At 50.0% G+C, this 23,299-nt stretch overlaps 2 protein-coding genes across 2 annotated transcripts; both read right to left on the reverse strand.

Annotated features, from left to right (window-relative positions):
• Positions 1-231: 231 nt before the first annotated feature.
• Positions 232-14,190, reverse strand: ESYT1 (extended synaptotagmin 1). The gene is made up of 31 exons (XM_055394630.2): positions 13,718-14,190; positions 12,086-12,127; positions 11,780-11,914; positions 11,599-11,672; positions 11,409-11,481; positions 11,163-11,252; positions 10,900-10,955; positions 10,182-10,305; positions 9,917-10,093; positions 9,716-9,798; positions 9,366-9,414; positions 9,153-9,239; positions 8,957-9,049; positions 8,666-8,737; positions 8,402-8,488; positions 7,104-7,253; positions 6,464-6,616; positions 6,149-6,325; positions 5,913-5,995; positions 5,738-5,786; positions 5,326-5,415; positions 5,099-5,194; positions 4,775-4,846; positions 4,590-4,676; positions 2,598-2,738; positions 2,366-2,520; positions 2,161-2,259; positions 1,948-2,079; positions 1,765-1,870; positions 1,386-1,435; positions 232-1,213 (listed from the first exon to the last, which is right to left on the reverse strand). The coding sequence occupies exons 1-31, from the start codon at positions 14,111-14,113 to the stop codon at positions 1,174-1,176; spliced, it is 3,318 nt and encodes a 1,105-aa protein (XP_055250605.1). The 5' UTR covers positions 14,114-14,190; the 3' UTR covers positions 232-1,173.
• Positions 14,191-18,862: 4,672 nt separating this feature from the next.
• Positions 18,863-20,791, reverse strand: ZC3H10 (zinc finger CCCH-type containing 10). The gene has a single exon (XM_055394635.2). It carries the CDS (start codon positions 20,789-20,791, stop codon positions 19,487-19,489), a length of 1,305 nt encoding a protein of 434 aa, XP_055250610.2. The 3' UTR covers positions 18,863-19,486.
• Between the last annotated feature and the right edge of the window lie 2,508 nt (positions 20,792-23,299).

The raw sequence follows: 23,299 nt of genomic DNA on the forward strand, positions 1-23,299 counted from the left end.
CTGACTTGATCAGAGATGCAAAGGGAAAGACTCTCAAAGCCTGGTTCAGAGGCCCCCCCAAAACTCTGAGAATAATATAAGGAAAATAACTAAAAGGTTCTAAGACTTGGAATCATTTTTCTGATGAGGATCCACAAGCAACTCATGGACATGCACAGTCCTTTCTGAGACTGTTAATAAGACAGAGCCATCAGTATTGAGCCAGGAGTCAAGGTTGACGTCACCACTGCAGATGCTTAAATCAGCTTTTTTAATAACTGATAATCAGTTAAAAATATAAACAAACAGACCTGATTTGTGAACTGAACAAAGGCTTTTGACACTTGGAATAAACACCTGATGAGTAGGCTGGATTCTCTGCCCTTAAGGAAAAGAACCCAGCTGGTTTGAGTATAAGGTTTAATGTAAGAGAGGTTGGATTGGCAGAGTTGGGACAAAACTAGGAGATGCAGTTTTAGACAGTGACTGAATAGCCGAGGCGCCTGGACAAATGCTGACCATGCTGTCCTGAGTCCTCCAGAGCTCTCTGCATGCCCCAGCTAGAGGCTCACACTGACCAACACTGGCCACCTGAAAGCTCTGATGAATCTCTTCCCAGAGCCATCAAGAGACTGGCTGGCCTGAGTCAACACAGCAGCTGTCATCTTCGGGACAGGCTTGAGGAAGTGGGTACGGAAGGGGACGTGGGGTTGGGTTGGTACACTTGCTGCATGAAGTGGTCCAGGAGGCGCTCAGCGTGCATGGTTAGCCTTTCCTCTCTCCCTGACTGCTCATGTTTGGGAAGAAGGAGACCATCCAATCAAAGAAAAAAGGTCTTTCCAAAAGCTATATTTGGCATAAGCTAATGCCACTGCTAGTGCTGCCAGTGGCCAGGCACAGACACAGAGGCCCTGAGGAGCTGGGCAGAAAGGAGAATGTGTGGGTGGAGCAGGAAATAGCTAGCTCACGTCCCTGCCCCAGGAGCCCAGAAGGATAAAGGCCGTGCAGTAGAGGGTAACATATGGTCCTCCTCTTTGGTCACGCAAAGGCCCTAGCACAGGCCTGGGAAGGGAGAGGGCTGAGTGGTGCAGGCTCTGCCCTCGGGCCCCAAGCTTTAGGCTCATCGCATGGAGGCGGTGATGCAGCAAGAGGCGAGGCAAGGAGACAGAGCAGTCAGGCAGAAATCCCCGGCTCCTAAGAGCTGCCCTTGTCCTTGTCATCCATGAGGTCATACCTGTGGGAACGAGCAGAGAAGCCTCAGGTAAAAAGATGACTTGTGTTCTCTTATAAATGAGACAAGATCTTAGGGCTCTTATACTTCAGATCAGTGGTTCTCAGCTTGGCTTACATCCTTTTTCCTTCCTACTGAAGCATCCTGGGCCATTGCCAGCTCATCAGGTACTCACCACTGGGCCGCACCTTGGGAAAGGTCTATCTCGGCGAGGTCCAATTGCACCTGTGTTGGAGAATATTAGGGGTGACATGTTACTTTTCATGTCTCCAAAAACCATGTCACACTCCAGGTCCCACACCAGTACAGAGGCAACTGGGTAGTGTTGTTTGCTGTTAAGTCACTAAGTGCTGTCCAATTCTTTGTGACTCCATGGACTGTAGCCTTCCAGGGTCCTCTGTCCATGGGATTCAAAAGGCGAGAGTACTGGAGTGGGTTACCACTTCCTTCTCCAAACTGGGTAGTAAAGTACTGTCACCAGGGTGCCTCCTCCCTAACAGGGACTACAAGCCTTTCCGCCAGCAGCATTTCTCACCTTTACCCTGCCCTCTTACCTTCCCCAGCAGGTCACGCTCTCTTGACATGAAGGAGGAACTAGACTTCACAGAGACATCCAGCTTTCGCCGGAGGGCCTCATCCAGGGGCAGTTCCCACTCAAACCTGAGGAAGGACTGGGCGTGAGGGGCAGGGCCCTTCCCAAGCCTGCCCTGTCTTCACTGGAAAGCCCACCGACTGACCGCTCGTTGAATTCAGGGTTTAGGGTCCTCCTCTTCTGTGCAGTCTTCCTCTTGGTGCCCCGGCTCTTATCTGGCAGTAGCAACAGTGACACGTAGGGGTCGGGGGGATCCCGTCCATTCTGTCGAAGGGCCCTGTGACGGGAGGAAGGAGGTGACAAGGCCACCCAAGAAGGGGACAGGTAGAACCTGGAGGGTGGACAGATGGGGTCTCACCGGCAACTGTGAATGAAGCCAACCAGCTTTCGTTCTTCACTGTGGTACCAGACAGTCAGTTTCACCTGGCCCAGCGGCCCGGCTGGAGCCTCCGGAGGACTGTGGAGAGACGGAGACAGCGCTAGGAGCAGGCAGTGCCTCAGGAGTCTGTAGCCTATCCTTTACATCCTCGACTGAGTCCCATCTTTCTGTCCCGGCACTTTACCTGTCACTGTGTGTTAGGCGCTGCCTGAGCTCTGGGGCTGAAGAGGTGACCTGAGGGAGTCCACTCCAGAGCTCTGGTTCTTCGCTCAGAGATGAGGAGCTGTGGCTATAGCTGTGGCTGTGAGCTTCCACCCCGGAGTGCTGGGACACCAGGATCTAGACGGACAAGAAGGTCGTGAGCCACAGCCCTCTGCTCCCGCCTCCCCACGGCCACCATGTCTCCTGGCACTCACCCCGAGCTGTGCTCTCAGTAGCACCTGCCCTTGACCGTTGCTGAGTGTAAACCAGCGGTCCAGGCAGAGCTGGTCAGCCACAAGGAGCTCGGAGAGGGGCAGAGATAACGAGCCCAGCGTGCCAGTCCCTTCCCCTCGAACCTGTGAAGCAACAGGACTGTCATCGAGAGAGAAGCGAGCTCCTTGGCAGTCCAGTGGTTAGGCCTGGGCGCTTTCACTGCTGGGGCCCAGATTTGATTCCAGTGCAAGCCTCACAGCGTGGTCATAAAGGGAGAGAGGTGATTTAATCCTGGCATTCCAGGTCCAAATGCTTGGACATTAGGGTGGTTTTGGTGAGAGACTCCCCTTCATGAAGGGCAGGGAAGCTGTGTTAATAGTTGCTGCTGGCTCCACTTCCCTTTTTCAACCAGAATAGACTGTATGATCTTTACTTTCTCAGCTTTCATAAATTATCCCAGTAATAACTGCACGGGGTGGGGAAAAGAACAGTAAAAATGACATTGTTTCTTGCCCATCCTACCCTGATGTCCACACTCTACCCCAGAGCTCTTCCTGTTTTCTTTATCCTGGCATAATTCTAGCTAAACTAATATGCCTGTATCTCTATTTCATAATTTGCCAGCTTTATTATCTACTGATTCTCTGCTGTGCAAGAGGATTAACTGAGCTCATTTACATCTCTTCTCTACCTCTGTCAGTGTTGTTAATAGCTCCATTACTTTAAGTTCTATTGGTTTCTATTCATTTAATTCTCTACTTACTGTTCTATCAACTTTGGAAGGTATTTCTTGACTCCTTACTCCAGAAAGAGCCCAGCACTCCTATATTAACTTCCCCCATCCTCTCTTCACCTCCCATACCTCATCACTTTTTGGTCACCCTTCAACCCACTGAAATTAGTTTCTACTCCATTCCAGCTCCTGAAGTTGTTCCAATCATCGGTGCTTCCTGGTTTTCAAAGTTAGTGAATAGTTTTCAGTCACCTAAGTTTACCTCTCGATAACATTTGGTCACTCCCTGTGGCTTCTATAACCCACTCCTTCCTGGTGAGCATCCCACTGTACTTCAGGGCTCTTACTCCTCCATCTGCCCTGCATCCCACCCTTATCTGTCTCCTTCTCACTCTACACACACCCTGAGAGATCGTGCTCATGCTCGTGACTGCAGCTACTACCTGTTGCTTGCTCATGATGCTCAAACAAGAAGGAGACGAAGGAACCCCACAATGGGCCAGAGATCTACCTTCGGAATGGCTGGCTCCCTTTGGATGACCCTCAGAGATCTCAGTTTCAAAAATTCCTGCTCTGTGCATTCCCTCTGTTGGCAATGGCACCTTTATCTGTCCATCCACACTAAAAACCCAGGAGTTAACACCTAGACTGTTCTTTGGTCCTCCCCACCCTCTTCCCCTCCAGTCAAAATAATACCAAATATCATCTGGCTTTTGTCAATTCTTGCTTCAATTACTCTTAACAGTCTCGTAACTGATCACCTGCCTCCAGTGTTGCCTTCCTCCAGCTCATCTTTTACCCTGACATCAACAGTCTTCCTACTATGAGTCTGGATGTCATCTCTCATTCTTTCTAGTGTTTTCCTATGCTTTTAGGATAAAATTAAATTCTCAACATAATTTTTAAGAGCTCTTGTGATCTTGCTCCTGCCTGTCTCCATAATATATTATTTGCCTCCATTTCCTTCTTAGCCTGAAGGGTTTTCCTTTCCTTTTCTTGGCCAGGGCCTATCCACCCTTAAGCTAAGGATGCCTTTCTTACTACCCATCCTCACCCTTCCCTCCTCCTTTTCTCCCCTCACTGCCTTTTACCTCGGCAGTTATCAGTCTGGAAGTATTCTCTGGTTATTTTTCTCCTAGAAGGAGTATGAGCTCCAAAAAGATTAGAACTACCTCTTTTATCTCTTAATGCCCTGGGCCTGGTTCAGTGCCTGGACTGTGACAGCAATCTGGTAAATGTTTGTAGGATGAGTTTATAGTACCTGCAACTCCAGACTCTCGGCGTTTGGTTTCCTGATGAGAAAGGAGGCGCTCTCATTCCAGACGGGGGTGGCCGTTTGGGGAACAGTCTGGTGGAGATGAGGAGGATCCTCAGTGATTGACATTTTCTCCTCTATTCCTCTCAGCCCTCCCATTCTTAGTCCTGCGGCATTTCCCAATACAGTACCTTAGTTTTATGAGATGTATCTCCCACAGCAAGAGTAGCATAAGGGCTGGGAGGCTTGGTACCTTTTCGGAGCTGGAAAGAAAATACTGGTCTTAAATATGTCCCAGTTAAGGCAGATCCCCTGCCCCATAGCCAGTGGCCCACGTCCCTATTACCACTTGACAGCCACCACCCTCCTGGCCTTGTGCAGACAATTCTTCCCATCCCAGCACCACCCTGGGAGAGAGGAATTTGGAATTTACTATTCCAAATACACCAGAAGCATCCAAACCTAAGGGATGTAGAAGGCCCAGGGAGCTATGGGGCGTGGGGAGCAGATCTCACCGGCAGGTCCTCAGCCCGCTCCAGGTAGACAGACAGCAGGGCCGCTGCAAGTTCTGCACTCTTCTGGGTCTGAATCAAGCTGTTCACCTGCAGTACCTAGGGGAGGACATGGGGACTGGGGGGTGGTAACTGATACTCTGGAGGGCTGGCATATGCCTTGAAAGCTGACAGAAGAGCTTACTTTGACCCATGCTGGGTCCTTTCCTTCTTCCAGCATCTTTCCTTACCTCCTCTAACTCAGCAGCAGTGGAGCGGGGGGTCAGACGCTCCAGACGCAAGTGTAGGCGGCCAGAAGGGACATCCTCCAGGGTCAGCCACTGTGGAAGTAGGCAGGGTTAAGACTGGAGTGTGTGGGACAGGGACCATAAGAATGAGATGTAAAACTGGATCAGGAGGAACTGTTGATTCTTTGTTTTTAATATACCATCTGTGGACCATATTTGAAGACTTTATTGAATTTGTTATTATTTCTTTTTTTTTTAAAATGTTTTTTGGGGTTTTTTATTTTTTTGGCTGCAAGGCATATGGGATCTTAGCTCCCACCAACAATCAATCAAACGCCCCACACTGGAAGGTGAAGTCAACCACTGGACCACCAGGGAAGTCCCAAGGGATTGCTGATTCTCATTTCATGCTTACCTCATCAAGGAAGCCACTGTTTAAGACTGTGGTGAGGCTCACTTTACACCTGTATAGAGTAGAAAGATTAAAATTAAGGTCTACGGTCAAGAGCCAAGTCTCTTATCCCCACGAGGCCAGACGTCCTGGTCTACAAGACCCAGCTTGTCTTCCCCATTGGATCCCACCCTCTCACCTGCCCAGAAAGTCATCCTTGTCCAGGTCCTTGTCAAAAACCTCAACCTCTAGCTCTTGACCTGGTATCGATGTGACGATCACCTAGTGGAAGAAAACAGTGGAATCATTTCCTTTTCTTCTCCGAATGATGGATTCCCCCTTCAGTCAACTGAACCCAGAAGTTTTCTGGACCACTTTCAGAAGTAGGGGAAAGATGGGGCAGGACTGGGAAGAGTTCTAGCCTTCAATTCTGACCTCAAAGATCTCGTTCCAACGGGGATTGAGATCTTCCCGAACAACACGGCTACGGAAGCTTCGTCCTGCCAGCTTTAGTTTGACATAGGGGTCTGACTTGCCCTTCACTAATCCCCCCAAGAAGCGGTCTTTGGCAATCAGGTCCTGGGCCTCTAATACATGGATCCGAAGCACATTCTGCAAAAGGGACAGATGGGGACACCAGATGGCAGTCAAAGAGAGAAACCGGTCAGACCCAGTCTTGAAACAGGTTTTGCACATGTAGAGGACTACAGTGGGCAAATAGACCCTATTCCTATCCGGATACAGACTTACCTCCGTCCCAAAGCTACTGTCAGGAGTAGTGTGACAGGGCCGAGGTGGGACATCCACACTGCTGCCTGTCTGAGGGCTCTCGTCCAGGTCCCAAGCCCCAGGAATACCAGGCATAGCAGGGAAACGCACTTCTGATGTATCCAAGTATAAGAGCTGGGAAGGGCAGAGTGATTGTCGAATCAAAGCGATGCATTTAGCCATCAGCGGGCAAGGTATATGGGGCCTGGCAGGCAGAGCAGGGGCTCTGACAGGGAAACTAGGTCCCTGCCTTGGCTGGGCTCATCTCTGGAGGGTTCCCTCCACACTCACCCTACTCAGACACCATCTCTTCCCCCAGTTTGATCAACAAACTTTTTGTGTGTCCGCTAGATGCTTCCATATATACTAGCTCATTTCATCACAGAGGATTCCCTTTTTTTTTTTTTTTTTGGCTGCACGTTCCCAGACCAGGGATTGAACCCGCACCCCCTGCAATGGTAGTGCAGAGTTTAAGCGACTAGAGCGCCAGGGAAGTTCCCTTTCCTTACTTTTTTTTGTGAGTGTGCTGAAACCCAGGAACGAGTCACCTTTCCTTACTGTTGATGCCACAAGGAATCCACAAGGCCCGTCTCCACCCATAGCACTTTCTCCACCTCCATACCCTCATGACTAGTTTCATGTAGAGACGGGAGTTTGGGCCAGAGCTGCTGAGCTGGAACCACTGGTCCAGGGTGAGTTCCGGGGCAGTCAGCAGGCGAGCCAGAGGCAGGGTCAGTGCCCCTAAAGTCAGGGCCCTGGAGTCGTCCTTCACCTGTAGGCACAGGAAGAGGGGACGGGGAGAAAGATTAGGGAACAGGGAGATACGCTATGGAAGCGATGATGTGGCTGCAGCTTCACTCTGTGCGGGTCACAAGCCTGCTCCACTCCGGGCCACCCTTTTATAGTCCTCTGTCCACTCCATGGTCCCTTTCTCCTCTGCTCTTTCTGGTCTCGTTACCTGGCAAGTTCTCATTCTGCTCTTCTCTGCCTATTTAAATCCTACTGATACTTGCAGTCCCTCTGAAAATCCTACTTCTGTCACAAAGTCTCTCTGGTTACTCCAGCCTCTGTACTTTTCTCCAGCCATCCTAAGTACTATACTTTGCGTATTTGACTCCCACTGGTTAATGCTGAATCATCTTTCCTTATATATGTTTGTCTCCTCTATGAAACTAGCCAGTAAGTTTCATGACAGAAGCTACTGTGTTCCATGCTTTTTCTATGACCTTAAAAGTGCTAGATGTCTGGGAGGTTGGGATTGGCATATGCACACTACCATACTGTGATACAAATAATCAACAAGGACCTACTCTATAGCACAGGGAACCGTACTCAATACTCTGTAATAACTTAGATGGGAATAAAATCTGAAAAAAATATGAATATGTATAACTGAATTACTTTGATATACATCTGAAACACAATGTTGTTCTAACTCTATACTCCAATATAAAATAAAAAACTTTAAAAAATAAAAATATGCCAGAAAAAAAATGCTAGGTATTTAACTAGTGCTCAATATGTTCTTCTCTTTTAAATAATATTTTTTTTGAGGCATAATTTACAAACCACAAAAATCATTCATTTGAAGTACACAGTTCTCAATTATAAGAATGAGCCTAGAGAGATGGGTGGGGAAACATGGAGAGTGTAAGAGGTGGAGAGTCTCGGTAGATGGACTGAAAATAGAGATCATGGAATTCCCTGGCAGTCCAGTGGTTTAGGACTCCATACTCTCATTGTAGAGGGCCCAGGTTCGATCCCTAGTCAGGGAACTATGACCTGGAAAGCCACACAGTGAAACAAACAAAAAAAACCCCAAGAAAATAAGAGATCAAAGGAGACGATGCAGAGAGGAAATGATGCAGACCTGGGAAGACAGAATAGCAGTAGCCAGGAGGAACCGAAGGCGAAGCTCACCTGCACATCGAGCTCCTGGCTTCGAGGGTCTTGCAGGAAGAACCGGAAGGCCTGCTCCCACACTGGGCAGTTGCTGCTATAGACAGCCTGGAGGGATGCAGGACTCGGTCAAGGGTACATGGCCCAGTACCAGTTCTGTTTCTCCAGAAAACCGTTGCCCTTATGGGCAGCCTAAAGGGAACACTTCATCCCAAGAATAGTCCCCCCTCCTCCTGTCCCCACACACAATGCCTCCCACAGTGGTATCCTTGTCCTGGCCCTCACCTTGCTCTCCTGGGTCACGTCCTGGATTGACAATTGTACCATGGGGTTGGGTTCCTTGTTCCCCTTCTTCAGCTGCGGGTGGTAGAATTCAGAAGTCACCATCTTGGTTGCTTTTGTGTTTCCGGGAAGGAAGGTGGGTTCTCATCAGAGTCTTTCCCCTGAGGTGACTCTGATCCCTTCTGTGGAGTCCTCTGCTGTTGCTACTGGAGCAGAGTGGGCAGGGGCAAGGGAGGGTGTGGGAGTGCTGACCCCATGGCTTCCTGTTCACTCGCCCTCAGAAGCCACACTCACGGGAAGATCCTGGGCCCGATCCAGATAAACAACTAAGATGGCGGCCGATGGGGGCTCTGGGCGGGAAGAGACTCCACGGTTCCACTGCAGAATCTGGCCAGGGGGTGGTAGTGGTCAGACCTTCATCCACTTAGTCCCCCATACTCCTAGTTACCTATTTCTCCTCTGCTAGCTTACTGTTTTGCACATTAGTTACCTGCTCCAGTTTTTCAGCATCTGGCAAAAGCGAAAGCCATTCTAGCCTTAAGTGAACTTGGCCTTGCCCACCTTGAAGAGGGAACCACTGGAGGGAGAGGTGGAAGAGAGTGAGGTAGAGATCAGATACCCACCCAACTTCCCCACCAATGTAGTAACCACTGTCTACGCAGTGGGGGACACTACCCTCCACCTTCCTCTTCTCTCAACTTACTTCATCCATTACTCCAGCCTGCAATACTTTCCCTACATCCAGCTTCATTCTGGGGGGGAGCGGATGGTGGTGGTAATGATGGCAGTGAAAGGGAAAAAAAAAAGAAGAGAGTGTTATAATTAGCAGAATGTCATTCATTGGCTCGCTTCTCACCCAGAAATAACTGGCAGATCTCAGACTCCCTTCTTATACTCAGGAGGTATTTAAGTATGTGTGTATGGTGGGGATGAAGGGTGGGAAGTTGGGAAGGAAAATGATTACTATTCCCCTGGCCTGGAAAAGGATTATAATTACCTCTGGGATGTCAGTGGCCCTGGGGATTTAGGCTCCTAACATAGGCAGAGTCTCACCTGCCCAAAAAGTCATCTTTGTCTGGATCCTTGTCAAACACCTCCACCTCAATTTCCTGTCCTGGGACTTCATGCACCATCACCTGAAGAACACAGAGGGATAAGGGTCTGCAGGTGAACAGCATCCAATCAGCATCTTCTCTCAACACCTCCTGGAACTTCCCCACATGACCATGCCCCCCGACTCCTTGGCTCTCCCACCTCATAAGTCTCTCCCCACTGGGGGTTGAGTTCCTCATTGATGACACGACTGCAGAATGCCTGGGTGCCCACTCGCACAAGCGCATAGGGATCTGACTTGCCCTCAATCAGGCCCTTAACGTATTTATCCTTGGAGCTCAGCCCTCGTGCAGCCAGCAAGTGAATCCGAATTATGCCCTGAAGGGTAGGAATCAGATTGTGAGAAATTAAAAGACCCACCACAGGGTTCCTGAGCAAAGGCTCTATCTAGGGGGAGAGGTCATACCCTGGGAAGAGGGGAACGCAACTGGGCCACATCTTGAAGGTCAGGCACAAGGGGCACCAATAATCGGTTGGGCAACACAAGGAAGGCAGCGATGGAATCCATGATCATGGTGTCAGAGAGGGAGCTGAATGGGGGAGTGGAAAAGGAGGTGAGTGTGAGGGTACCTGTTTCCCCACCCCCAACTATGTTTCCCACCACTAAGAGAGACCTACAGCTAGAGGGAAGGTCTTTCTTGAAAATACCTTTTCACTACTCTTCTATCCGCATTTCCCACCCCTTGCTCAGTCCCTTCCTCGCTGCCATCCAGCTCTTCTTTCTCCTTTGGTCCCTGCTGAGGGTCCCGTAGCCCTCTTCATTCTCTACCAAAATGCAGTCTCCACAGGAGAAAAAACACAGTATAAAACTTCTCAGGAGTATTTGTCTTAGCTCTCCAAGTAGGGTCAAGGCTCCTGGAGGAAACAGGCTGCATTTTTTTTTTTTTAATATTTATTTGAATGTACTGGATCTTAGTTGTGGCACAAAGGATCTTTAGTTGTGGTATGTGGGATCTAGTTCCCTGACCAGGGATGGAAGCCAGGCCCCCTGTGTTGGGAGGTTGGAGTCTTAGCCACTGGACCACCAGGGAAGTCTCCCGGCTGCATCTTTCACTGCTCTGTACCCCTTAAACCTTCAAATCAGGGTTGGAACACTTAGCAGGTGCTCAGTAAGTCCTTGATACCTGAGTCCTGGGATATCCAGCAGGTTGGTCATCCCCGTCCAGTTGATATCTAGGGTCTGGAAGCAAAGAGCAGGGGGATCAGGACACAGCACATGGGGGCAAGGTCATTCCCATACAACTGTTGCCAGTTCCTGGCCAGTTCTCAGCCTGCTTGTCAGTTCCCTCCTCCATTCCCCACTGGGGAGATTGAGGTGGCCATCCTCTACCTCGCAGTCCTCTCTGCTTCCCCTATTTCCCTACTGCTCCTGGATGTCTTCTCTTACCGGGCGTCGGATGAAGAACATCGACACAGCCCCCACAATAGGAAGGTCCCCCATGAGTGGTTCGAGAATCACCCGTAAGACGCCATGTAGCTGGGGAAGGAAGAAATGAATAAAGCCTTTCCTCAGAAAAGGTCTTTTTCCCCTCCCAGACCTCCCCAGCCTTGGTTTTCCCAACCTCCCACTTCTCCCCATCTACTGAAACTCCAGGCAAAGGCTTCTTGTGGAGGCCCCAGGCATCTGCCCTACCTGCATGCCCTTGACTCCTGCTTTGCAGAAATATTTCTTCACTTCCACATCAATCTGAACGTCACCTACGTAGCTGGGTGTTGGGGAGAAAGAGAACAGAGGGTGAGTCCTAGGCTGAAGAGGGGTGAAGGGAGTAAAGTAGTCAGAGTGACCAGGAAGGGGACCTGGGGAAAGTGGCAAGTGGCAGTACCTGATGTTCAAGTCCAGCAGGATCTGTTTTTTACTCTGACCAGTGTGAACCTTGACTCCAAGGATGCGCAGTGGCTGCAGAGAGATGAATGCTTGAGAGGGGAGGGAAAGACCCCTTTAGGCCACCTGCCTCCCCTGACCCCATCTCTTCCCTTCCATTCCTTCCCCTCCTATACAAGTACCTTTTCACCCAGTTCCACTCGTGTAAATGTAAATGTCTGTAGGTGGGGGTTAGATCCTCGAACAGCTGGGGCCACAGTTTCGGCGAGAAGCTTCTCCATATACTGGCCCAGGAAGGGCCAGACCTGGGCCACAATCTGGGGGGAAAGGGAGCTGGTCACAGAAGAGCCTTGCTTTTCCTCTAAAGGCAGGTTCCTTCAGAATCCTCCCCATGGGGAGGCTAGAACTGAAGTGTGGCAGGGTCTGACAAGACAGATGAACCCTATTCCCCCTCATGAAAAACAAAAACCAGGACAATCAACCCTCACCTTATTGAGCCACTCAGCCTTTTCCACATCTGGGAAGCTGACCTGGAGGTGGAAAAAAATGGAGATAGTGATGAGCACTATCGTTTGCTTGTGGTTTCCTGTTAAGATGCCCACTGGCTGCCCACTGAGGAAACCTAAGTGTGACAGGGCCTCCTCACACCCAGGGGTTGGGGGAGGAGCCAGATGTCCTGAGGATTCAGTCCTCCACTGGGACTGGGGGCACTGAGGTCTCTTTAATAAAGGGAGCCAACAGAGTTGGCCACACAAAGTTGCTTTGCAGATAGCTCCAGGGTATGAAATGATGACAGCTGCTGAGGCGGAGAGGAGGAGGGGAGAGAAGAGCACTTTCTTTCTGGAGGGGAAGGTCCTGACAAATCAGAGTTTGAGGAGGAAATCCTGGGATCTTGGCTCCTTTACCAGCCTTCCTTCTGCCCTTGGAACCACTGCTTCTACACCAAGAGGTGAATCAGGAAGCGACTCCTGAGTTAGGGAGGGGCCAGAAGAGCTATTTGGGCCCAGGCTGGTGTCTTCTTTCTTTTTAATCAGTGTGACTCCTTTCATGGAAAGGAAGTATACCTGTGCTTTATAATGGGGGAGGAGGAGGGGTAGTCGCTTTAGGAGGAAGATTAATTTCTCTGATGAGGAGGAGGAACAGAAACAGTTACTGCCTGGGCTCCAAGTCCTGTGGGACCATTGCTCCCCCTTTCTCCTCCCCAGTTAAGAGTCTGGGAAGCATGGCTACGTCTGCCAAGTGTCAACTTTAATTTCCCCTAGACGGGCACCTCTGCTGAGAGGAGCGGGAAGGGAGGGGCCGGGAGGGGCTGGGTAACGGGCTGGGCACCTGCAAGACCTGAGAGAAGCCATCCGGGCCCCTCACCACAGCAGAGGGGGCGAAGAAAACGGGTCCTGGCTTCAACCCAGCAAGCGCAGCCCGCAGTCCGGAAAAGGGTGGGGCCGGCCAGGGGCGGTGGAGTGTGCAGCGGGCACTGCAGCAGTCGCATGCGCCCCCCCCCCCCAAGCACCCCCGCCCTTTGTCCAGCAGCCGCCTCCGCTTCTCCGGGGCCCAGCCACCCCAGGCTGAAAAGAAGAGGGTCGGAGGGTCTGTCCAGGTGCGGGGCCTCCACTGGGCAGTGCTCCCAGGGCGGGTCTCGGGGTACTCGAGGTTAAGTGAGGGAAAAGGGAGAAAAACGTTATGGCCTTCAACGGGTATTAAAAAAAAAAAGTCTTGGGGAGGACAGGAAAGAGGAGGAAACCCTCTGAGCGGCCACCGGAACGGGGATGCCCACAAGCAGCGTGAGTGGCACCAGAAACAAGGAGGGGCATTGGAATGGTAGGCTGGAAGAAGAGCCACGCTTGAGACGGGCTTCCCAGATGTTATTACTGTTCTTGCCTAAGCGTGGAGGAAGAAGTACTGATTTTGTGGAAGAATCGGGATCCGGGCGTGTGGAAGGGGGTGGATAGTCGCTCCCAAGAGTGGCGCGTCCCAGCAAGCAGGAGGCTAGCGGGCCAAAGGGGTAAGTCTGGGGCTCATCGTCCCAAGGTGGGGAGCTGACTTTAAGGATAGGGAGAGCCCTCGAACTGAGGCGCTAAAAGGAGGCTATTCTGCACTGAGGACTGAAGGTGGGCGCTCACCCAGGCAGGTAGCTCTCGATGGCTCATGTAAAGAGTTTTCGCCGTAAGTCGTTCTTCATCGTCCAACAGCTGCCGCGCGACTCGAAGGCTCCGTTCTTTCTCCTCGCGGACCCGGCGCCAGCCCAGATAGAGGGCGAGGCCGAAGAGCACAAAACCCACGCTGAGTCCCATTGCCCCGGCCAGGTACACCGGCACTAGCACTAGCAACCGCCGGCCGAACGAAGTCAGCACCGCCAAGGCCTCACCCGCCGCTCCTGGGCCGGCAGGTTGGTCCCCAGAACTCTGCTCTGGCTTTGCGTGAGCAGTGGGGGGCTGGTCAGGGGGGTCGGAGGGAGGGTAGGGCTGGTCCACCGGGCTGGGGCTGGGGCTGGGGCTGTCTCCAGGAGAGGGCTCCATGCTGCCGCCTCAGGGAGGACCCGCCCAACCCAGAGATCAGCTAGAGGTTGCCTAGTTTTGCGACTAGCTCCCCCGCTTACAAACCATAAACCCCAGTATGGGGGAGGGGATTTCAAGCCACGCCCCTTCGTTCTGACTATTTGGGTTGGTCCGCACCGCATAGACGAAGGTGGAGTCAGAAGCTCGAAACCCCGCCCCCTCCGCGAGGAGTGGGGGAAAAGACTCGGGAGAAGCAGGACCTTCCTGATTGGACCTGAGTGCCAAGATGGGCGGCCCGGGATGGCGGGAAAAGGAGGTAAAGGCTAAAGACTAGCATGTGATTAGTTAGAAAAAGGAGGAGGCGTGGCTACCATTTAAAGGGAGAGGCGGGACCAGGAGCTCCCCCACGTGGGATTGGCGTGCCTGTGGTATGACGTCATACGGAGCCGCACCGCTAATTACTCGGTTTTAGAGGTAGATTGAGTAGCGAAGTTGAGGGGTTGTGGAGGGTCGGGATTTCCTTCCACTCTGTTCAGACGATTTGGCAGAACTTGGTCTGGGATTCCTACGTGCTAATTTGTTTTCTTTCCCTTGTTTTCATTCTTTAAGCATATTCCTTATCCTTCCACTTTTTTTCTGGCTGTCCTTACAAAGGAAAGGAAATTACCCTATTTGGAATTAAAGTGTTCAGTGACCTACCCTATCTTGTTCTCAATCTTCTGCCTCGTCTATGTAATGACAGCCTCTGGAAAACAAAAAACTGGAAAGTCTGAAAATTACAGTGTTTAGATAATTCAGACTTCAGGCAAGGGGTTGGGGCGGGGGAGAAAGGTGAATAGGAAGTGAGGTTTTATTTATCTTTAGAAATCTCCAAGTATGTCCATTCTACCTCCAAGAATTAGTCATCTCTATTTTAAAGAGGTTACAACTAAACTGGATCCAAAGGGAGGTGGGGGCTCAGCTGTAGCAGAAGTGATTTTTCCAAGAATTCCTGACTTTGAGGAACTGCTAGGACACTAAATTGGGTAATCAAGAGTAATGAGACAATTCTGATTCTCATTTGCCTGTTACAAGGAAGGTTTAGAATATAGTCAGATGTGGAACTCAGTGCTACATTGCACTGTGTAGGTTTAGGAATGAAAAAATTAAGGGTACACTGAATGAGGACACTTGTTACCAGTTAACTGGACTTAAGAGTGTTGTCTAGGGACTTAGAAACTGGGCCCAGGAGGGACGGATTGGCCATGATTACTTTTTAATGCAATATATGTGGGGCTTGTGTTACTGTTTGATTTGCAGCTGTTAAATTTTATTTAGCTCTGCAGGGCATAGATTTCATCAGGCTATGTTTCATCAAAGCTGTTTAAAACTTATCCCCACCCAGCCTTACTCCCTTAAATTTTCTCACTTCCTTTCCTGTACTTCTCTGAAACAGTAACTAAACTGCTTCTTTCAGTTTGCAGAACTGTATAAAGAACAATTTTCTATCCGTCTATGTTCTCCATATCCTGAGATGAGCAGGTATAAAAGGAGTTCAAGGGGTTATTATTTCTGATTCCTTGGAGGAGGTAAGACTGATTTGTCTGCCCACCAGCTGATGAAACAGAACTGTAACAGGAAAATGGATGAACATCCTTAGAGGAAAACCTTTCTAATACAACTGAAATTTGCCAAATACTGGAGTAGAGAGGAGTCCCTTAGGCTGGGGGATAAAGAGGGTGCACTTATGGAAGTTCCTTTCCAAACTTTTCCCCTTTCTCATCCTATCCAGATCAGACCCTCCTACTGAAGATGGTATGTGCAGGACAAAAGCTCATCCTCAGGAAGGTCTCTTTGCAACTGGCACCCAGCAACCACAGAATCAGCAGCTGCAATGCAGGCACCAGAATGAGTAAACAGGGTGGATCCCCACCCATTGACAATTCTGCTGCCCAGGTGCCACCTGGTGGTGATAAGCAGTAAGTGGGTAACAGGAAAAAGGATGGCCATTTGTTAGAGGAAGTGTCTAAGGGAGGAGAGCATTGAGACTTCCTGGTTTTGCATTCTGCCTTTATATGTAAATTATAATTGCCTCCCCGGGTTGGAAGTGGTAATCTGGTCCCAGACTACTCTTCAAGATGTCAATGGCAACAAAATCTGAGGAAACCTCCTCTGTATTATTCCTTACTACTTACTGGAAGGTAGTGATCCCATTGTTGGATGGCTCTATTATTAGTTAGCACTTATCTTATGCCAAGCTGGAGTCAGACTGCCTGAAGAGATTCGTGGATCTATTCTTTACTAGTTGTGGAACCTTGGGTTGATTACCTTAAGTCTTTCTCCTCTGGGAAACAAGTACAATAATAATGCCCAATGTGGCAATGAAATACTGCATGTAAAGTGACAAGCACAGTGCCTTGGTTTATATTAAGTACTCACATGTTAGCTATTTTCTAGAACTCTCTGCTTGTGCAGCAAGACAGGAACTTTATTAGGTAGCCCTTCAAATATCTGAAGACATCTATGGGGTCTACCCACAATCTTATCATTTTTTTTTTCCAGATACCCCACTGGTTTGCCAATGGCCCTCTGTAAAAACTATTTAGAACACACAATACTTTAGAACTAACTCCTGTCAGACAGACATGGTACAACTACTACGTTTACAATGTGCAGCTATGGTTCTTTTATCCTATGGAGCTTCTAGAAAGGTGCCTAGAACACAACAGGCTCGTAATATTAACTGACATATTATGAAGAATAACATTTTAATTTTTCTGCAGCCAGTTGGAAATGCCATGTTGTTCTCATGTGAATTATTGCTAATATAGAGCTCTACGTTTGTTTCTCAGGCAGGTTCAAGTAATTTTTAGGGGCAGAGTCAATCGAAATTGACACTTCAGATTAGTCACTTCCAGCATTACTGTTTCTTTGTGTTATGTTGGTGAGTAGGCTTTTCATATTTTTATACAATGAAAAAAATATAGCCCTTGGGTATATCTCTAACATGAATGTGCTCATCAACATTTACTAGGCACAAACGTTCAGTTTTGATTCCATCAAATTCTACTATTAACCGACCCATAATTATTCTCTTATCTGCAATGACTTAGGTGAGAAAGAGGAGAGCAGTTCCTGACATCCGGGAAATGGCCCAACGCAGCTGCCTCTGGATTATTAGGGGGCAGACCTGGGCTCACGGTGCCGCTGGACACACTCCCACAAAACCCCAACACCAGACAAGGGCACTCGCTGACTGTGATGAAGTGAGTCACAAAGCAGAACAAAACCAAGCTCACAATTTCGTTTAAGGGCTAAACAAGGTCAGTGTGCAAACCTTAAATTGCAAACATCCCCCTCTCCCAGGTAATGAGTGACTACTGCTTCATTACTTATTGCAGTTTCAGCTTCACTTTAGTCTGTCCTTTTTCTAGATAAGATACCCAATCATAGAATTTTCCTTACTTCCCTGACAGCACCCAATTTAGAATGAAGCTCTATTTCCTTGAACCTTCCCAAACTCAATTAAAGTCCAAGTCCTATAGGTCCTTCCTAACATCCTCTTGCAAGACACACTATAGTTCCAAATGGCGTCCTCGCTCCATCATCACAAAGAGCGTTAAACCCACCCAACTTACTCAACTGTAGGTGTATTCTTGGTGGTCTTTAGCTGGGGCACATTAAAAAATACATACAACATCTACAGTTACCCAAATCTACCTCTTCAGAGATACTTGGCAAAAAAAAAATAAAGTTAGCTCGTCAGAGTTTGGCTAGGACAAATTCATGTTGGTATCTATGATCACATTTGTCTAAATGCTCATAAACCATCTCTTTAATAATCCAGAATTATATCAGAAAATCAACATTAAGCTTATCAGTGTGTGGCTTCTAGAATCCACAAACAGTATTTCAGTATTTGCCCATCTTCAGTCTTTTGCGCCCCCTCCCTTTTTTTTTTAATGACTGGCCTTGACTTAGCCCACCATCTCCAATCCCAGGTGTATACTGAATGATCAACCAAACAAGAGCAAGAGGTAGCACGAGATATGACGGGGGAAGATAAACCAGGATCACTTTCTCTACCCCCAAATCCACTGTCCCATTAGACTATTCCCCTGAGTTGTTTCCCCTACATCAGCCATGAGCTGAGGAGGAACTGAGGTTTGGCTACTGGGACCCTTGGCCTTACTGACTCTTAACTGGATTTAAAACTTCTGTGGTCCTATGTGGAAGCAGAGGGAAGTAAGGGATGAACCCTGAGGCTTGTGTCCCCAGAATAACTCTCCTTTCCCCAGCACCTCTTAAGCCTTGAAGGCTTAAGGCATTGGGAACTGAGAAAAGGATGTGGTAGGAGGGGACGTTGCTGTCAACAACTCAGAGAGGAACTGCCACCTGCCCTGCTCTGTTTGAATAAGGGAAGGATCAGTCGACACATATCCCATTCCCATTTCCCAGCACATCCACCCTCCTTAGTACCTGCCCCCCTAAATGACCCTGGGAGCCCTGGTTACTAAGGCAACCTGGGAATAGTACATGCAGTTAGAAACCAGAATGGATGGGACTATTTTTAAACTAGACGAGGTGGCTCCAATGGTTTTATCCCACAAAGTACCTTCCCTGAAGCCCCATCTGATCTTGCTCTGGGCCTCTACCCTTCTTCACTGGCCTTCATCCATCCTCATCCAAGCTATGTGAGAGTGGGGTCTTTATTCCATTTTGGCATGACATCTATTTACTGCTTCCATCTTCCACACAGAATATCTAAGCAAGTTTTCACTGCCTCCTGTGTCAAAAATAACTTTTCTTTATTTCTTTGGAACGTGGTTGGCCCTGCCCTCTGGATGTCCAGGTCAAGCCAAGGTAATGAATGCTCCCCTAGTCTTTGGGCTGGAGTACTATGGTCCCCATCTTCCCATGGGCCCAGGAGCAGTTCCTGTATTATCCAACTCAACTAGGCCCCAAACTGTCTGAAGGCTCCTATCAGGCGTTCTCTCCTGGCCACCCACTTTCTATTCTTTCCTGGCTTCCCCTCTGGGCAGGGTATTTTTTTCTTCCAAAGCCTGTGCTGGAACCTGTGCTGTGCAGAAAAGAGGACAAGACCAAGGATGTCCCCCAAATTCCCATCAGAGGACACACAGCCCCTCAGTCAGTCCTTCCTCTGTTGCCTTCAGTCTGCACTCCTATGCAAGCCCTGTGAGGCTTGAAGGAAGATGGACAAGGGGACCCTCATAAAAGGTAGGTGGGAGAAAATACACCAACCCAACCCCTTCTCGGAAGCAAACTCCTCACAGTCTCTCATCCTAGTTCATGAGTGAGCCCTTCGGACAGGGCCTTGGAGGACTAGGCGAGTGGGTGAAGGCCCCTCAACTCCAGCCCTGGGAGACTATACCAGGGGAGTGTCCATTAGCCCCATCAGTGTGGCATGGCTGTGATTCGCATGCTCTGGGAAGCGATGGGGTAAGTCACCATGGGGGTGGTGGTGTGGCTCATTGTGATTCCTGCCAAGGGTTGGGCCATCGATACAGCCACGGGGGCCACAGGAGCCACAGATACAGCCACAGGAGCCATGGAGACAGGTGGGGGTGCCATTCCCTGGGCAATTGTTTGAGCCAGAGCAGCTGACAGTGGCGTGATCTCTGGGTTCAAGTGTGGGGGTGGGGGTGGTGGAGCAGCAGGAGGTGCAGCATTAGTTGGGGGAGCAGCTGGAGCTCCAGCAGGGGCCACCAGTTCTTGCTGGGACACAGGGCGAGGCTGCAGAGCCTGGCTGCTGAGAGTAGTGTGAGTCTGGGCAATGCCATGGTTAAAAGTGGCGACAGTACCCACGGTGGGGGCCAGAGTCTGTTCAGTTGGTGCAGTGGAGCTCAGGGTCATGACCTTGGCCTGATTTCGGAACTGTGCATTTTGTTCCAGCAGTACCTCATTGGTAGCCAGCAGGTTGCTGACCTGCTTCTTGAGCTCCTCTACCCGCTTCCTGAGCATGGCATTCTCCTCCTCTAGCAGTCTGCACTCCACCCCTCGGGGTGGAGCCAGGCTGTAGTCATAGGATTCAAAATGGGGACCATCTGGGGGGCAGCATCCTCCTCGCCGACGCTTGGGGCCTGGTTCATGGTCCTCAAAGCCCCTGTCAGGGAGGTCGTAAATATCATAGAGATCATGACGTCGTCCTGGGGGAACGGGGCCTGTTGAACCCACACCACCAGTGCCGCCTCCACCCCGAGCATCAAACTCAAAATCCCGTTGCAGGTGACGGAACTTGCACTTGGCTCCTCTCTGGCAGTCACCCTTGAGAAAGTCACGGCAGATTGGGACCTCCTCCTTCCCATTTGGTAGGTCAGCTGGTGACAGGCCTAGGCCAGCTGCCACTTTCTGCCTCAGCCGAGGGGGCAGCTCTCCTGTCTTTTTATAGCCATCCTCATCCTCCTTGGAGCCATGGATGAATCGGCAGTTAGGGCGGCTACACTCCTTGTTCTGGAAGTCATGGCAGAAGATGAACTCGTTTTTGCTTACCCCCAAGTTGGACACCTCACTCATGTCTGGATGGCGATAGCGGCAACGCTTCCCTCGCTTGCACACATTCCTCAGGAAGTCTCTACAGATGGCATCTGAGCTGGCCCCGCCACTGCCTGCCCCTGTCCCACTGGCCTCCTCGCCGCCACCACCTCCAGGGCCTCCACTGCTGCTCCCAGTGCCGTTGGCATAGCTGTCCCGGTCAGGCATCCTGGTCCCTCCCAACTCAGGGCTTTCTTCCTTTTCTTGCCACTCTTGGTGACCGCTAGGAAAGAGAAGAACTGTGTCAAACTGGAGTCCTCCAGAGAGGCCAAACTCTTCCTAACTATCAGGCAGGCAGTCCAGCAAGAGGCAGGCCAGAAGGACAATGGTATTGGAGGTGGAGAAGCTAACGAATGAGCACTCTGCCTGGACTGGCTGGCTTATCAGAAGTCCTACCCAGGCCCTGTGCTCCTGGTCTGTGTCAGAATGATTCACACTTGCCTGGCTGATGGAGCAGGAAGAGTTGGGGTGAAGCCACCTCATATAACCATGACATGCCAAAGAGGCAGAGGGAGAGATTAGTGTTGGATTTTATTTCCCCTCCTGAACTGACCTTATTAAATTTGTGGAAGCAAAATTAAAACTGTTGTTGGTATCTGATCAGGCTAAGAGAAGACTAGGGACTGTGGCTAAGATAAGCTGGTGAGCTACTAACGGCAATGGATAATGGGATGCTGGTGACATTGCTTCCTTGACCCCCTCTTCCATGGGATGTCAGGCAAGGACTCTGTGAAGAAACAGATCTCCAGATCCCAGGAATTCCTGAGTAAAGAGACTGGTATCACCACCTTGAGGGCAATATCTAAACTTGTCATTTTTTGGAGTTCTCTCTCAGATTACCACTATTCTCAATTCTAGGATGGTCATCCCGCTCCCCTCCATTTCAGGAGAAGAGTTCAACAGCTAGAATCTCCACTTACAGACCCCCAAAGGGCAAAACCATTTGTGGCAAGATCAAGGCAATAGAAAGGTGTTAATTTCACAGGAACAAGTAACCTGTCTTTCATCACTCTATACCCCTCCTACCCTCCATGGGAAGATCTCACTGACAGCAAACCACACCATTCCTCACCCCAAGAAGATCTTCTTTATTTATAGACTCTATAAAAGCTTTTTAAGTCTCCTCTTTCCCAAGAGATTTCAGGAATGTCAGTCTACTGCCCTGGTTCTAGCCCTCTCCTTTCCCCACCCGCAACAAGACTAGGAGTCCCTGCTACCACGTGTCTGACCTCCTAAGCCTTTCCTAAGCAGTGTTCAGGCTCCCCCTGCTGTTCAAACAGAAAAACTTCATATTGTTTCCCCTTGAGTATAGGGGAATCTTTACAACTTCTTTGGCCTTGATGGCCCCCAACCACCCAGTCTGTTGCCTTGACTTTCTTTCAAGGCAAAATGATCCCGAAAATATACCGACTGGATCACAGGCCAGAGTTGCAAGAGAATCTGTAAAAGAGAGGTCCTCTTCCTCCAAAGGGAGGCAGTCCCAGAATAGTATAAGCAATCAAGGAAACGAGTGGGAAAAGAAGATACAAACTTTTACTAAAAGGGAACTGACCTGCTGAATAACAAATGGCATCTATCCAAGCTTGACCCATGTTACAAGTCCCACCAGAAGCAGATCTCTTCCCCACCCAACTTTCCCAGGATTGCGTGATACCTGAGGTAGCTCAGGTGAAGTCCGGAGCTCCTGTGGGTCTCCACCTCCACATCACTGCTGGGTTCTGAGCAGGAGAAAAACAGAGACTTGGGTGTGAGAGGGGGTAAGAATGGAGAACTACAGGGTAGTTGCTGCTGTAAGAATGAAGTCTGACAAAATGGAAAGAACTCTAGGCACTCCAAGATTTCCTTCGGATACAAATTGAACTTCCCCTGTCAAGGGGAGAAGCTGCCAGTAAGAAGAGTAGTATGGGACAGAACTAATTTGGAGAGCCTAGGAGAAAGAGTTGGAAAACCAGCCCTGAGTGAACAAAGGGTAAAGGACGCTTCTCGAGATGAAGGAGAATGTAGGGATCAAAGCCCGGAGTCGGGCTGGGGTTAGGAACTCAGAATAGGGAGCTGCGCAAGGGCTGCGACTGACAGTGCAAGGGGATGGCGGGTTAGACTTGGGGACGGTGATTATGACGCTTCTCAACACCCCAGAGTTTGGGGAAAAAAAAGTCCTAGGAGTTTCCCGGAGCAAGTCTTTGGCCTGGCAGGTTCTGTGCAGTGCCACCGGAGCTCTGCCGGGGACCACATGAATAGGACACTAAGGGAGCACGAAGTGAAGCGGGGAAGGGAACTCCAGGTGACATCAAGCAGAGGGGATGGGCAAGGGTGTGACGTCACGGAGCTGGCGTTTGCTCGCAAAGCGGGGTCAGTGAGAAAAGGGGTTCGGCCCTACGACGTGAGGAACAGCCAACTCGGTCCTGGGGGGCCTTGTGTAACCCGGCCGAGCCCAGCCGCTGGGCCGGCCCCGACTCCTCCCCTCCGGGCGCGGCCTCCACCTAAGTCTCCCGCCTCCCTCACCTGCCGCCGCCGCCGTAGTTGCTGCTGCCGCCTGCCGGTCCTCTAGCTTCGACAAAGAGCCGCCTACCCTATCGCCCTTCCGCTTCCTGCGGAAGAAATGACGCTCTAGCTACCAGACCCGGAACCACACTCTGTGGTGTGCGAAGTACTTGCGCAACTAGCAGCAGGAAGTTC

This window comes from Moschus berezovskii, chromosome 6 (genome assembly GCF_049115385.1).
Source record: "Moschus berezovskii isolate FMDL1 chromosome 6, NW_MosBer_1.0, whole genome shotgun sequence".
Taxonomy (NCBI): Eukaryota; Metazoa; Chordata; class Mammalia; order Artiodactyla; family Moschidae; genus Moschus; species Moschus berezovskii.

Excerpts from the sequence above, each read along its gene's own strand:
- ZC3H10 (XM_055394635.2), bottom strand. The coding sequence starts at position 20,791 with ATGCCTGACCGGGACAGCTATGCCAACGGCACTGGGAGCAGCAGTGGA.
- ESYT1 (XM_055394630.2), bottom strand. The coding sequence starts at position 14,113 with ATGGAGCCCTCTCCTGGAGACAGCCCCAGCCCCAGCCCCAGCCCGGTG. Across the intron at positions 2,521-2,597 it reads TACTGAGAGCACAGCTCGGG|ATCCTGGTGTCCCAGCACTC; the intron begins GTGAGTGCCAGG and ends TTGTCCGTCTAG. Across the intron at positions 1,214-1,385 it reads TCCCAAGGTGCGGCCCAGTG|GTATGACCTCATGGATGACA; the intron begins GTGAGTACCTGA and ends TCGTTCCCACAG.